General features: G+C 36.5%; 1 protein-coding gene across 5 annotated transcripts in view; it reads right to left on the reverse strand.

Moving 5' to 3' along the window:
* MARCHF8 (membrane associated ring-CH-type finger 8) overlaps nt 1–15,946 on the reverse strand; it is a 111,064-nt gene that overhangs the window by 50,965 nt on the left and 44,153 nt on the right. For all 5 annotated transcript variants that reach the window (XM_082854504.1, XM_082854507.1, XM_082854503.1 and 2 more), the window contains one exon: nt 10,976–11,155. In XM_082854504.1, the coding sequence (XP_082710630.1) occupies nt 10,976–11,077 (102 nt within the window). In that variant the 5' untranslated portion in view covers nt 11,078–11,155. The remainder of the gene's footprint in view (nt 1–10,975; nt 11,156–15,946) is intronic.

A 15,946-nucleotide genomic window follows, 5' to 3' on the forward strand; every position in this document is an offset into this window, starting at 1 on the left:
CAATATCTAGTCACATCATAGATCAAAAAAGTTCCCGTTACAATACACTGGGGAGGCTGCCATCAGAGCATTCACTGCATTCTGTGACACAGCTCTTTCCTGTCTCCCTGCTGGATTACAGGCTCCTTCAGGGCAGGATTCTTTCCAGTATGTAATACAGTGTTAATACCTGCTTGATGTATAAATGAGTGAAAGAATAAATGTGTGGAGTATATTTATATTCGTGTGAAAGAATTTTTAAGGAGGAAACAGAATAACACAGAAAAAAATATACAAATTCAAGTGTCCACGGGCAGGGCATTTCTCTTTGGGCCTGTTTCTCCATTTGTGTGAAATAAAGGAGTCAGCTCCATGATGTCAAATATAGAAGTCACTAACAACTATTGTAGGATGCTATGGCTATATTATTTTTTGAAACCTCTGCATTTAAAAACCAATTTGGGTGGCTCTCTTATTTTCAACAGGCTTACTGACAGGAAATCTGAAAAATTATCTGCCTCCCAGTTATTTAACTCACAGGACAGCTGTAAGAGAAGAGTGGCAACAAACCATAATCACTGAGTCCTGCAGTGGTACCAAGACAAACATATTCATGTGCTATTTTCACTCGATTTATACACAACACACTGAAGCCAATTGCCAGCGCTTCACTCCGTATATCCAAACTAGACTCCTCGTTTGACTTACGTGATATGGACTCTTACCTAGCAAACTCTCCCCAAACCAACATCACAGAGGTCAGCTACAGTCAATATGCACATCCTTCCATTTTCATACCCTAAATAAGTAAACAGCAAATCGTTACCAGTCCAAGACTTATGTGAGAATTGGCTGGGAAAGGTAAGCTGCTAATATATAAAATAGCCAGAACCAATACTGCTGGCTTTTGACTAAGAATATTTAAAATGGCAGGACCTCAAAGGTGTATATAATTTTATCTACATTTAAGCTTTAAAATCTATGTGTGCACAAGAAAATGTAACAGTTCAACCTGACCAACTTGTATTTAATGTTTGATAAGAGCACACTCTTTTTTTTTTATCATTAGAAAAACATCTAATCTTATTTCTTCATTCTCAAAGAAAACAAGCCTTACAAGGTAGAAAACAACCATTTAGAAAAGAATTACTCATATTTGGTTCTTAAACTACAAGCACACTGTAACTTCCTGTGTGTACTTGAGCAAACTAGAGTAGCTCCCAGCACGTTACAGTGACAGATTTGATTACTGGACAGGGAAAATATACTTGGAAGCAGGTTTGAAAAAACCACTCCAGGGACCAAGAAAAGGTAAATAGATGACAAAAGAAATCCTGATTTCTAGGTATGAGATTAATCTCATGGGGCTTTTGCAGGTAAAGCACACAGATGATTCAAGAAGCCATACAAATGATCTCATGGAAGGTGATGCCCAATCAAAGGCAATAATTTGGGACAGGTATATTTTAAAGATGTATATTCATCTCTTCATTTAAGCATACTTCCAGGAAGAAACTAGGCATGGTCTAAAAGAGAACAACCAGAATGTTGAGAGACTGAACTTTGTAATACATGAAACAATGGATTTTTATGCCGCAGAATGTAAGACTGCCAGTTACTAGAAGAAAAAAAGTAGGGCTGTCAAAAAGAGAAAGCTACAGAGAGTTAGTTCTTATACTGGATCTCAAATCTCTGGTAACCCCAAAAAGTACAGACTGCCTTTGGAAGTGGTGGGTCAATACCATGAGAGATGCCCTAAAGGGGCCAAGAACAGGCGAGCCATGATGACTCAGGGAAGTTCAAGCATTAAAATGGGGGTTAGGCTAGATGGCGCTGGAGATTCCGAGATGTTAAAACAGATTGTTTCCTCCAAGTTCCTTATATTAGGTTTGTATGATTTAAAGGGGAATAATTTATCTAGTAGAGAAAAGAGAATTATTATTAAGAGGTAAAAGTATGGTGAGTGTGCCTCAAAATACTGTTATCACTTGAACAATTGTGAAGCCATCTTTTAGATGTCAGGTAAAGATGAGTACAGTATTGGCTGCCAACATTCATATCTTTTCATAGCAAATATAAGTGTGTTCAGATGATCATCATCCTGATGCTACACGGTAAAATCCCTTGTTGACCTCAGGCGCAAGATGGTGAGCCCAATAGGCCCAGAAACAGAACTGTTTATAAATACATGAAAGAAAATACCACTTTCATTTCCTACGGAGTGTACTGTTTAAATGTAAGCTAATCACTGAATTACCTTTTTGTTTTTTATCCTCTTCGAGAGATACTGTGATGTGGACCAAATATTTCAATTTCCACACCAATTTCATTTTAAAGGGGTATAGGGCAGAAAGTTTAAAAATGTATTTCCTGGACAACCTTGCAGTTTGGGTTCCAGACATAATTAGGAATTATGCGCTAATCCAATTAATCCATAATTAGGTTGTACTCACACTCAAGGCCTTGATTTGGAGTTGGGACATAGGGAGAAAAGCAGAGGACAGAGCATCCACTTCGCTTGCTGAGATCACGGCACAAATGATGCGGTTCTAGAGCTAGCAGCCTCTTCCTAATTCAGCAAAGTCTGTAGCAGCAGTGGTAGCTTTCAAACCATGGTAAAGACAGTGACTTTTTTTTCACCAGAAGTATCAACAGCAACTTTCTGATGTGTCAGCTCCTGACCTCAACAGAGTAGTCCAGGAGTGCTGGGACTTGGCTGTTCCTGGAAACCTAGTGAAGGCCTACTCCTCCAGCCCTTCAAATACTTTGTAGGCATCTACTTCCCTGTATTAAACCTCTCTCCTTAAACTAATTAAAAATCATGCCGTTGCTTACAGTGGGCCTGGAGCCCTGTTAATAACAGGGTAAAATGGACACTCTTCTGAGATGGAAAGTAATTTACAAATACTATCAAATGAAATGTGTATTTCTAAACACCTATTTGATGGCCAGATACAAAACTGTCTTTTAGACTTTTAAAAATACATGTTAATAATCCTACATAGTGCACAGAAGCACATTTTCAAATAGACCTAGGGATAAGAAAATACATCAAATAATGGGGTAATGGGACAGAAGAATAAGAAAAACACGGACTTTATATTCAAGATACTACAACTATGCTAACTTTTTTTAAACTAAAAAAAATACTACAAAGATACCCATCACTTGGTATCTTAAGTCAGTTTTATTTTAAAATAAATTTTTAGAAGTTCAATTTGGATCTTATGATCAAAAAGTTGAATAGAGACATGGAAGATATAAGAAAGGATCCAAATTGAAGTTGTAGAGATTAAAACTATACCATGTCTGAGATGAAAAACACACTAAGTGGAGTTAACGACAGATCAGACACTGAAAAACAAAAGATTAATGAACTTAAAAACACAGCAATTAGAATTATCCAAAATAAAACACAGAAAGAAAAAAAAAATTAAAAACATAATATCAGAAAACTTCAAGCCAGTTAATGTGTGTAATAGAGTCCCCAAATAAGGGAGAGGACAGAAAAAATACCTGAAAAATATTTCAAATTCAATGAAAATTGTAAACCCACGGATCCCACAAAGCTCAACAAACCCCAGACGTAAGAAATGAAGAAAAAAAAAAAAAGCTGAAAGAAGTCATTACCAGCCAACTCACAATAGAAGAAACGTTAAAGAAAGTCCTTCACATGGAAGGAAAATGACAGATGGAAATACAGCTCTACTCAAAGATATAAAGAACACCAGAAATGGTAGTTACATTATGTAAGTGTAAACAGATATTTTTCTTATTATTTTAATCTCCTTAAAAATAAAAGTGTTTAAAAATAACATCATATTCTAGGGTTTATAACATATATATAATAAAACGTATGACAACGGTAGCATAAAGACTGGGGTGTAGGCGGGAAGAAATGAAAGTAAGGTTCTTATAGTATTTTTGAAGTAGTAAAGTATCACTTGAAGGCAGACTGTGACAAGTTAAAGATATATAATATAAACCCTAAAAAAATAAAATTTAAAAACACTGAAATAAAGTTTCAGCTTATAAACCAACAAAGAAGAAAATCTTAAAAAACACTCAATGTTTTAAAGAGCAGAAAAGGGATGAAAAGCAAAACAAAGAACAGATAGGATGAACAGAAAACAAACAGGAAGACTTAACCTAACCATATCCGTAATCTCATTAGATATAAATGGTCTAAACATCCAGATAAAGAGAGAGATTGTCAGACTGGATAAAATCACTCAACCGTATATGTTGCTTACATGAAAAGCACTTTAAAGAAAGACACAAATAGGTTAGAAGTGGAAAGATGGAAAAGGTGATACCATACTAATACTAATCAAAAGAAAGCTGTAGTGCCTGTATTATCACATTATTGACCAGAGATGTATTAATACATCTTTTGTTACCCCAAGGTTATTGACAGGAGACGAATCAATATCAGTTAACATAACAAATCACTGGCTGCAGGCGTTAGTTTCTGCAAAAAATCCCCCAGTCAATAATGAGTTATTATCAAAGTAGAATTCAGAGCAAAGAATGTCATTACCAGGGATAAAGATAATTATTTCTTAATAATAAGGGGGTTAACTTATCAAGAAGACCAAACAATCCTAAATGTTTATGCACCTAATAACAGAGCATCAACTACATGTAGCAAAACTGGTATAATTCCAAGGAGAAATAGACAAATCCACAATTATAGTCAGCAATTTAATTACCACTCTTTCTAGTAACAGAACAACTAGACTGTGAGGGTTTAGCAGACTTGAAAACCATTATCAATCAACTTGATGTGATTGACATTTATAGAACACTCCATCCAACAACAGTGGGATACACATTCTTCTAAAGTGTACACAGAACATTTACCAAAAGAGACCATATTCTGGACCATGAAACAAGTCTTGGTAAATTTAGAAGGATTTAAGTTATTCAAAATATGTTTTCAGACCAAAATGGAATTAAATTAGAAATAAATAAAAGCAAGATCTCTGGAAAGTCCAGAAATTTTGGAAATTAAATAACACACTTAAAAATAACCCATGGATCTAAGAAGAAATGAAAAGGGAGATTAGAAAGTATTTTGAACTGAATGAAAATGAAACTCAACACAGCAGAATTTGTGGAATGCCATGAAAGCAGAACTTGGGAAATTTATAATCACTAAATCCTGTGATAGAAAATAAGAAAGATAAATAAATAACCTTGACTTCTACCTTAAAAAGCTAGAAAAAGAGGAACAAATTAAACTCAAAGGAAGCAGAGGAAAGGAAATATCAGAGCAGAAATGAAACAAATAGAAAACAGAATGACAACAGAGAAAATCTATGAAACCAAAAGAATTCTATGAGAAGATCAATAAAATTGATAAACCTCTGGCTAGATCAGGAAAAAAAATAGTGAAGACGCAAGTTACCAGTATCAAAACTGAACAAAACTCTCAGTAAACTAGAAACAGTAGGGAACCTCCTCAACATGTTGAAGAGTATCTACAAAACACATATAGCTAATATCATACTTAGTGTATAAAGAATGAATGCTTTCCCCCTAAGGTCACAAACACAAGGATGTGTGCTCTCACCACTTCTATTCAGGATAGTACTGGAGGTTTTCACTAGAGCAAGAAAGAGGGAGGGAGGCATCCAAATAGAAAAAGGCAACGTAAAACTATCTTCATTTACAGATGACGTGACTGCCTATGCAGAAAATTCAATGGACTCTACAAAAAAGCTACTAGTGACTTTGGCAAAATTGCAAGATACAAGATCAATACATAAAAATCTATTTTATTTCTCTGTACTAGCAATGAACAAGAGGAAATTAAAATTTAAAAACAATATCATTTACAACAGCATCAAAAATAAAAAATACTTAGGGATAAATCAGACAAAAGGTGTGTAAAGACCTATACACTAAAATCTATAAAACACTGCTGAGAGAAATTAAATAAGACTTAAAGAGGAGACATACCTTGTTCATGGGTCAAGATTCAATATTGTTAAAATGTCAGTTTTCCCCCAAATTGAACTACAGATTCAACAATCTGAACAAAAATCCCAGTAGACATTTTTGTACAGAAATTGACAATCTGATTCTTAAATTCACGTGGACATGCAAAAAACCTAAAATAGGCAAAACAAGTTTGCCGAAGTCTGATTTTCAAGACTCATTATAAAGCTAGAATGTACATGACAGTGGGGTATTAATTGTAAAGATGGGCAAGTCGATCAATGGAACAGAAGACAGACTCCAAAAATAAGCACACACCTATATGAGCAACAGAGTTAAGCTAATGCAGTAAAGACAATCTATTTAACAAATGTTACTGGCACAACTGGATATTCATATAACAGAAAATGATGCTGGATATGTATTTCACACAATCTATAAAAATTAATTCAAAACAGATCATAGATGTTCATGTAAAACTAAGATTATAAAACTTCTAGGAAAAAAACATAGAAGATATTATTTGTAACCTTGGGTTAGGCCAAGATTTCTTAACAGAATGCCAAAAGTACAATGCATACAAGAAAAAAATGGATAAATTTGACTTCAAAATGAAAAAGTTTTCATCTTTAAAAGACACCAGCAAAAGCATGAAAAGACAATCCAAACCTTTGGAGTAAACACTTGTAAAGCATATATCTGATAAAGGACTTGTGTCTAGACTATACAGGGAATGCTCAAAACTCAACAATAATAAAACAAATTGGTGGTTTTTTTAAATGGACAAAAGATTTGAACAGACGGTCCAACACAGAAAAAAGACATATAGACAATAAATAAGCACATGAAAAGATGCTCAATGTCATTACTCATGAGGGAAATGCAAATTAAAACCACAATGAGATACTAGAATAACCTATTAGATGGCTAAAATTAAAAAGACTGCCCATACCAAGGGTTGGTGGAGATCTAGAAGAATTGAAACCCTCATACTCCTGGTAGGAATGTAAAACAGAATCACTTTGGAAAACAGTTTGGCAGTTTCTATCTTAAAAAGCTGAACATATGGTCCCATTCCTAGGTATTTACCCAAGGGAAAGGAAATATATGTCCATACAAAGGCTTGTTGTTGTGTGAACACAGCAACCTTGTCTGTAACAGCCAAAAACTGTAAACAATCCAAATGTCCATCAACACGAGAATGGATAAACAAATTGTGTAGGTCCATACAATGGGTACTACTCAGCAAGAAAAGGAACAAACTATTGATACACACAATGTGGATGAATTGCAAAAGAACTAAGCTATGAAAAAAGTGAGACAAAAAAGAGTACATAATATATGTACATCCATCTTTATAAAACTCTAGAAAATGCAAACCAATCTATAGTGAAAGAAAACAGAGCAATGATTCCCTGAGGAAAGGGTTGGAAAGGGGTGGGAGGGAGGGATTACAAGGGACATGAGGAAACTTTTGGGAGTGATGGATATGTTCACAATCTTGATTGTGGAGATAGTTTCATGTGTATATATATATTTCACAACTTATCAAAGTGTATACTTTACATATGTATTGTTTACTGTATGTCAATTATTCCATAATAAAGCTATTTAAAAACAAACTAAAACATAATAAAAACATCTCAAAAAGCGTAAAGAGATGTATCAAACCACAAAACAGAATAAATCCAGATAAGAAATTAATCAAAATGCAATCAGATAGCAACAGATCAATTAAGAACCTTCTTGGACAGCAAAAGAAGCAAAAATCAGCAGTGCTGAGTCAGCAAAATAGGGCAATTTGGAAAAGGTCAATTTCAAAGGACCACAGTACAGAACTAAGAGGAATGAATCTGAGAATACACAATAGCCAAGAGAATATGGAAATTTAACCTGTAGCAGCAATCCTTGAGAGAATCAGAGTTTAGAGTTCATGATTAAAGGTAGAAGAAAAGGTTTCAGAATTGAAAGAAGATTTAAAGGCTCAAAAATCCCCCACAAGAACCAAAGAAAGCCATCAAGAACAGCAAGACTTAACCAAATAACTCCTCACACTATAAGAAGAAAGTATTCTGCAAAAAGCTATAAAAAATATGTTTCTTTTGAAAGAATGCAAACAACCACAACATCAGGTTTCTAAATGCAGACCAGAGTGTAACGGCAATGGAGCAATACTTATAAAATGCTAAAAAAAAAATATTCAAGAAACATTTACCCAGTTCATAAGCAACAGCAGAAGAAATCCTTTTATGGATTGCAAAACATTCCTCTCACCTCCACAGCAGTCCCCATATCATTAAAACTGAACTCATTCATTTATTCATCAAGTGTACTGACTACTGTGTAAAAGTCATTAACTCTTAGAATTGTAGATACGGGCTTGGGCAATGGGTGCTACAGAGAGAATTTCACATCTGATAAACATAGGTAAAACTGTGTCCACGTTAACAGTTACATTATTTGATTCTGTGTAAACTGCGATGTTCCTCTCTTCTCACAAGATTCAGAAGGAATAAAATTGCTATTGATGTAATGGACTGTCTCAGGTTGCCAGCTTTCAGGTTCTGAGAACAGTGGATGATGGGATGGAAGGAAGGGGTGCCTTTGCATAGCTTCTCTTTCCCTCCTCTCCTCTCCCAAGCACAAGAGGATCAGAAATTGTACCAAAGGATTTTGTTTTGAACTCACTGCACCTGGGAAACTGGATAAAGGAAAAAAGCCTTCACTGGACAAAAATTTACCTTCCAAACCCATCCTGATACCACATTTCAGACTCTAGAAACCTACAAAATCATTTTTCAGAGGCTGTGCCAGCTGCTGCCAAAGCTCTTCTGGGGGCTCTTCAAGCTCCTGTCTCAGTGGCTCTTCCACTACCTGCCACCTCACCTTGGCACAATGATTCCCAGAACTGTCACACTTGCCATTGTGTGTTCAAACTATTCCCCCTATGAAGGTGGGGCAGGATGGTTCTCCTTCCCAATACCAATCAAAATCCCAATTCCATGAAACAGCTGGTTAATGCTACTTATTTAAACCTTAAAAATGGCATCAAATAGATCATATCATTCAATAAGTATTTGCTGAATACCCACCTACAACAAATCTGTAACAGAGTTTTAGACAAAAGAGATCTCTCTTCCTTGCTAAAATGTTGGACATCTTCCTTTATCTATTCCAAACAAATGTATAGCTTCCTCATATATATACCAAGAAATTCCCGCCATCTGATAACCAAACTCGACACTACAATGAATAAGGAACTCACAGCCTCAACTTAATACAGGCAAGCACCCTAGACCAAGGAAATGTTCTACTTGTGGTATTTAAAAATCCATTTGGGCTAAGAAGGATTATAAGAAAAGACTATTAATTTAACTGAAACTTAAATGAAGACTAACAAATGAAAATTGATAGAACATGGGAAAGATATTTAAGGATATTTTCCCGTCCCCAGCATGTTGAAAAAAATTAAAATACTGAAAATATGACATTCTGAAACCATCTACCCCACCACTACTCCTAGTTGGACAATGCTGGCCACACTTCTAAGAGCTCAGAAAATGGAAAGGGTGCAGACTGACAATACAAGCAATGAAAAAAAACTCCACAAACTAAGAATACAGTTTAAGAATACAGAGACCTTTTCAATTTACCTGGCACCTTTTCATTTTCTATAGTCCATGTACTTTAAGAAATACGATAGATTCTTTCTTTATTCTATACGTAATAATGGAAAGAATGGTGTCCCATCACCTATAATGCGTCAACTTCACACAAGACATCAATTCTTGATTTAACAAGGATTCTTTAGAGTCTTGGGCAAAGATTAAGTTTAACTATAAAATAGGAATGCTCTAAGAACTAAGGAGCAAACGTTTGTAAAGCACACTGTAAAGGCAAGAAGACAGGGGTCATCTCTGATTCCTCCCTGTCCCTCCCCACATTCAATCATCAAGCCCACTGGATTAATAATGTAAATCTCTATCCCCACTATGCCTATCCTAGACAAAGTCACCATCAACTTTTCCCTAGGCCAAATATCAGCAAACTACAGCCTACAGGTGAAATCTGACTTGTCTCCTGTTTTGTAAATAAAGTCTTATTGGAACACAGTCATGTCCATTCATTTATATATTGTCTTTGGCCATTTTCATGCTACAATGGCAGAGTTGAAGAGATGTGACTGTCTGACCCACAATGTCTAAAATATTCATTATCTGGCCTTTTACAGAAAAAGTTTGTCAAACCTGGCCTAAGTAGGCTATTAAATAATTCTCTGACTGGTCTCCCTGCCACCCATTCAATTCATCCTCCAAATTGCAGGCTGGATGAAAGATTTAAAAACACAAATCTGATCATTCATTCTTTTGCAAAAGTAATCGAAACTCCTTAAGGTAACTCCTATAACTTTTCCAACCTCCTATCTTTCCACTACCCATTCAACCTTTATATTCCAGTTATTCTATTTTAGTATCTTCAAATCCACCTTGCTCTAACCTCTGGCCTTTCAGCATGTCCCAGGAACACTCTTTCTCCTAGCTAATTCCAGGTTCGGGGTCTCCATGTAAATGTCATTTTTTCAAGGAAGCCATTCCTGGTGCCTTGGGCTGGGATTAGGTGGTCCTGAACTTCCTCCACCACTGACCTTATTAGATTCTAATGCATATTTAATTGTCAGGCCCATCAAAAGCCATATGAGAGCAGAGGTAGACTCTGATGTTAACTATGGCAGCAGGCATATGTTTTTGCTCAAATAAATTCATCCTTTGCATCATATTCTGAGAATCCAAAGAACTTTTTCTCAGTGATTTAGCAGAAATATTTAACCAATGAAGATAAATAAGTCATGATATAATCATGGCAGAATAAGTTGATTGCAAAATCTGAAAACCTAGAAACCTACAAAAAGACAACTTCTTCTGAGCAAAACTGTTCACACCATGTGCTTTTTAAATTTATTATTAGAGAAAACTTGATCGTCAGAGCTTATTCTAGACTGTATTTAATGAAAAGAACAAAAATAATGAAACTAAGAAAGGTATTTCCCCAATACCTGCTCTTCCCTCTCCTTTTCTTTGGTTTTACTTCTGTAGACTCTAGCAGAGGTGGCATCCTGGGATGGAATGGCAGAGATCTGATGCAGTGGCATGCTCATCCCAGCCTCCTGTGTGGTCTTCCTCTTTACGGAAGAAAGTCTCCAGTGGTAGAGTCATTTTGGGCCATGGACTTCAAGCTGAGAGAGAGAAAGGAAGACAAGACGTAACTGAGCTAAAACACTTTAAAAATTTCCAACAGTGAGATTAGCATTTTATATTTATATTCATATTTAATTAAATAAGTTACAATGTCTAACATAAATACTTCATCTTCAGAAATGATAGAAGATGAATACCTATGGCGGGAACTGTAACATTTTTCTCATGTAATAAGATGGGAGCACCTGAAAGAGGCTGGTGTAACAGGTACATGTATAATCAGATATTAATTTTCCAATGGCTACTTAGGTTTTAAACATAGCAGTGTCATCCTTTATTTTACAAATATTTTTGAAGTTACACATTTTTTTTTGAACAAGCATTCATCCTGATATAAGTAGTGATCCTTCCTTAAGATCACTGCCCTTGAGTCCACATAATGGTAATATTAAAAGTTAAAGAAGTCTGAAATAAGTTTAAGATATCTATGATCCATGCTTAACCTTCTAAAAGTCTAGACTCTCAAGTTTATTGGCAAACTTTTCCCGTAAAGAGCCAGAATAGTTTATACATTGTGGGCCATATTTGTTACAACTACTCGATTTTGCCAATGTAACAAGAAAGTAGGCACAATGAGTTTGTAAACGAATAAGAATGGTTATGTTCCAATAAAACTTCACTTACAAAAACAGGTGGCAGACTAGATTTGGCCCACGGGCCTGGAGTTTCCTAACCCTGCTCTAAGAATATTCCAAGGAAGATGAGGGTCATCACAGACATTCCTGGGGCCATAAAAGGCTGCCCTTAGGTAAAATAATAGTGTCCGAATAAGCTATATTCATGATTCCAGGCAGCTCTTACTTTTTTTCTGGTTTTCTCCTACATTCCTCTAAAGTACCTAGTAATTGAATTGTGTGTTCTCTATCTCTCTGCCCCCACTGAAATCTATCAAACTCTGTATACAAAACCAATTAAATATAAATTACCCAAACTATCCATAATGTTTAACAAGGTAACAGTTCATGCTGTTTGAATTTTAACAAAGGATGGAAGCCTTAATCCAGAAGAATGAAGCTCTAATTTGGGGATTTTCATTTATTAAGCATGTATTGGAGGTGGGGCAGTAGACAAGGAGGGTGAACAACAGGGCCTGACAACCCTAAGTACACATCTGTCGAGCAGCCATTTGTTCCACCTCTCCCCTAACTGTGCTCTGGACCAAAGATAGGTGTTTGTGTGGCTGATCCCACCTCTGACAGTGTTACTAACCAAACTGAAGAGCAACAGGACTCACAAAACCAATTTCTTCCACAGGACTCTGATCAACAAGCAACAGGGAGGAACAAGAAACCGGAAAGGATCAACACACAGGAGAAAATAAGCTAAAAGAATATCCTGTTTTTAAAAAGTCTAGTTTTATAATAGTTGGGTGATCATTCATAAGTAATAAAACAGGAAAACAAGAGTAGGTAATATTAGTATCTAGGCATTATATCCAATAATAAATAAAATATTAATGTATAGATATTATATATCACCTATTCTATTTCAAGCCTTTGATGAGGCTGACACAAGATGGAACACTGTACCCAAACAAATGGTCTGAATATATGTGTTTAAGTAAGACAAGAGGCACTCACTTAGTGCTGCATTGTCTTACACTCTCTGGGAGATCACAAGCCAGTAGTGAGCCCTTTTTCATCACTAATGCATTAAAGTCCTCTGTCAGAGATGACAAACTCCATGGGGCCTCTTAGAATACTTAGTCAAACTAACCATGCCTAGAGCCCCACCACATAGCATGCCAATAGCTGCCTTTGGTGCTTCTGGTACAATCATCATTATTACGTCATTGGTACTTGACCATGACGAGCCTGGAAAAGACTATTTATGCCATAGAAACACAAATGTGAGAGGGTTTTAAATTTTATCGCAAAGTTTTGAAGGACCTCCCTCATTACAGCTATGTAAGCTACTCTTCTGATATGCACCCCTATCTCCAGGTACTAGACCTGAAAGTGCCTGAAGCAATCCCTCTCCTATGTCAGACATATTTAGGATAAAAATGATAATTTAAAAAACCAAACTACAAAACAAACCATACCACTTTGTATGTGAAGGTTCATATGAAAATCATAAAGCAGGTATTACTCATACTAGTTTCTTCACATTATTTCCAAGTATCGTTTTCTATCAATTCAAGTCATGTTTAATTAAGAGCAATAGTTAAACCTCTGCACTATGCCTGACAATCCAGTCAGGAGGACTTCAATTCCACTAATGCTACTTTGCAAAATACAACACACTTAATATGAACATCCATATCTAGAAGAACTGGACTGACAAAACTGGTTGTTTAAGAGTATGGAAATGAATATAACATGTTCATGGATCAGAAGCCTTACTATTGTTAAGATGGCAATTCTCCCCTAATTGATCTACAGATAAAGCAATTCCTATCAAAAACCTTCTGACTTCTTTGCAGAAATTGGAGAAGCTGATCCTAAAATTCATATGGACCCAGAACACCCAAAACAATCTTGAAAATGAACAAAGTTGGAGAACTCACACTTCCTGATTTTAAAACTTACTACAAAGGAATGGTAAGAAAACTGGGTTTAAGATGGTGGCATAGGAAGATCCTGAACTCACCTCCTCCCACGGACACAACAAATATACAGCTACACAGGGAACAAATCCTTCTGAAAAGAACCTGAGAACTGCCAAAACACCTGCTCCACAACAAAGGATACAAGGGCCTCATCGAGACAGGTAGGAAGGGCATGCTCTCACCAAAAACCCCACTCCCAATATGGTGACCCACAATCGAAAGAAATCTTAATAAAATCAATCAACAAATCAAGCAATAGACAAACAAATAAACGGAGCTTCTCCCCGAGGAGTAAGGGGTTTATACCCACACCAGGCACCACAACCTTTGGGTCTTGCAACAGAGAAGAGCCCCCAAAACTTCTGGCTTTGAAAACCAACAGCGCTTATGTTCAGGAGTAACTCAGGATGGCAGGGAATGAAGACTCTGCTCTTAAATAGCATGTGTAAAGAACCACTTGCCCCAGGACCCCGCACAAAGAGCAGCAGTTTGTAAAGAGCTTAGACCATCCGTGAGGGAAATTCACTTAGTAATCTTACAGCAACTGCCAAAGGGGCAGAAGTCTGCTGGGACTCTCCAGGGATGGAATGCTGACAGATGGCATCTTTACAGGCTCCCCCTACCTTGCTGGCACTGGCAGACACCATTTTTGCCCTCTCATCCTAACCTGCTAAAAGCAGTGTGTGAACAGCCCTGCTCGAGCCACAGCACCAAGAGATGCAGCTCTTGAGCAGCCACACACCTCCATTCCACTCGCACAACCCCACCAAAGCCACAGGCATTCACAGCCCGCACAGGGGACATCCACTGAGCGCCAGGCCCAGGCTGACAGGAGGACTGTGTTTCTGGACCCCACAGACTGAAACAAGTGGAAAGAGAGTTCAAGAGACAACGAAGAACCAGGGCAAGGTTAAACAATAAGGTTCATTTCCCACATAGGGCCATCCCTTCAAGACAGGGTAAGAGAGCTGCTTCACATGATACACAGAAACACAGTGAGTCAAGCAAAACGAGGAAATGGAGGAACACATTCTAAATGAAGGAACGAGATAAAACCCCAGAAAAAAAACTTTAATGCAATGGAGATAAGTAATTTACTTGATAAAGAGTTCAAAGTAATGGTCATAAAATGCTCACTGAACTTGGGAGAACAAGGGAGGAAGACAGTGAGAAATTCCACAAAGAGATAGAAAATATAAGAAAGTTCCAAACAGGACTCACAGAGCTGAAGAATACAACAACTGAACTGAAAAACACACTAGTGGGAATCAACAACAGCAGGCTAAGTGATACAGAAGAACAGATGAGTGACCTGGAGGACACGGTAGTGGAAATCTCCAAACAGAACTGCAAAAAGAAAAAAAGAATTTTTTTAAAATGAGGATAGTTTAAGGGACCTGTAGGACAACAGCAAATGCTCTAACATCCACATTATATGGGTCCCAGAAGAAAAGGGACAGAAAACATATTTGAGGAAATAATGACTAAAAACTTCCCTAACCTGGGGAAGGAAACAGACATTCAGGTCCACAAAGCAAAGAGTGTCCCAAACAAGATGAACCCAAGAGATCCACACCAAGACAGATTATAATTAAAATGTCGAAAGTTAAAGAGAGAATCTTAAAAGCAGCAAGAGAAAAATAACTAGTTATGTACAAGGGAACCCTCATAAGACTATCAACTGATTTTTCAGCAGAAACTTTGCTGAAAAGAAATGAAATACGGGTACATGCTACAACATAGATAAAACCTGAAAACAGAAAATGAAAGAAGGACCACATATTGTATGATTTTGTGTGAAATGTCCAGAGTAGATAAATCTATAGAGACAAAAAGTTGATTAGTGATTGCCAAGGGCTGGGGTGGGGATTGGGGGGAGGGGGGCAGTGATAGCTAAAAGGGTTTCTTTTTAGGGCAATGAATATATTCTAAAATTTATAATGGTGATGGCTACATAACTCTTAAGTATACTAAAAGCCATAGAATTGTACCCTTTAATGAGTGGATTGTAATGGATGTGAATTATATCTCAATAAAGCTGTTTTTAAAATATAAAAATAATTAATATGGATTAAGATAGGTAAATTTTTATTTTTCCTTTGTGCTATCCCTAATGTAATTTACCTGATGACATGGAGATTGGCCACTGGTAGCCTATCATTCTTCCAGTTTTGAGAAAGGTAACATGAAGTATATAAAATTGGCAATCAGAAACCTA

Source organism: Leucopleurus acutus, assembly GCF_964270905.1.
Source record: "Leucopleurus acutus genome assembly, chromosome: 14".
Taxonomy (NCBI): Eukaryota; Metazoa; Chordata; class Mammalia; order Artiodactyla; family Delphinidae; genus Leucopleurus; species Leucopleurus acutus.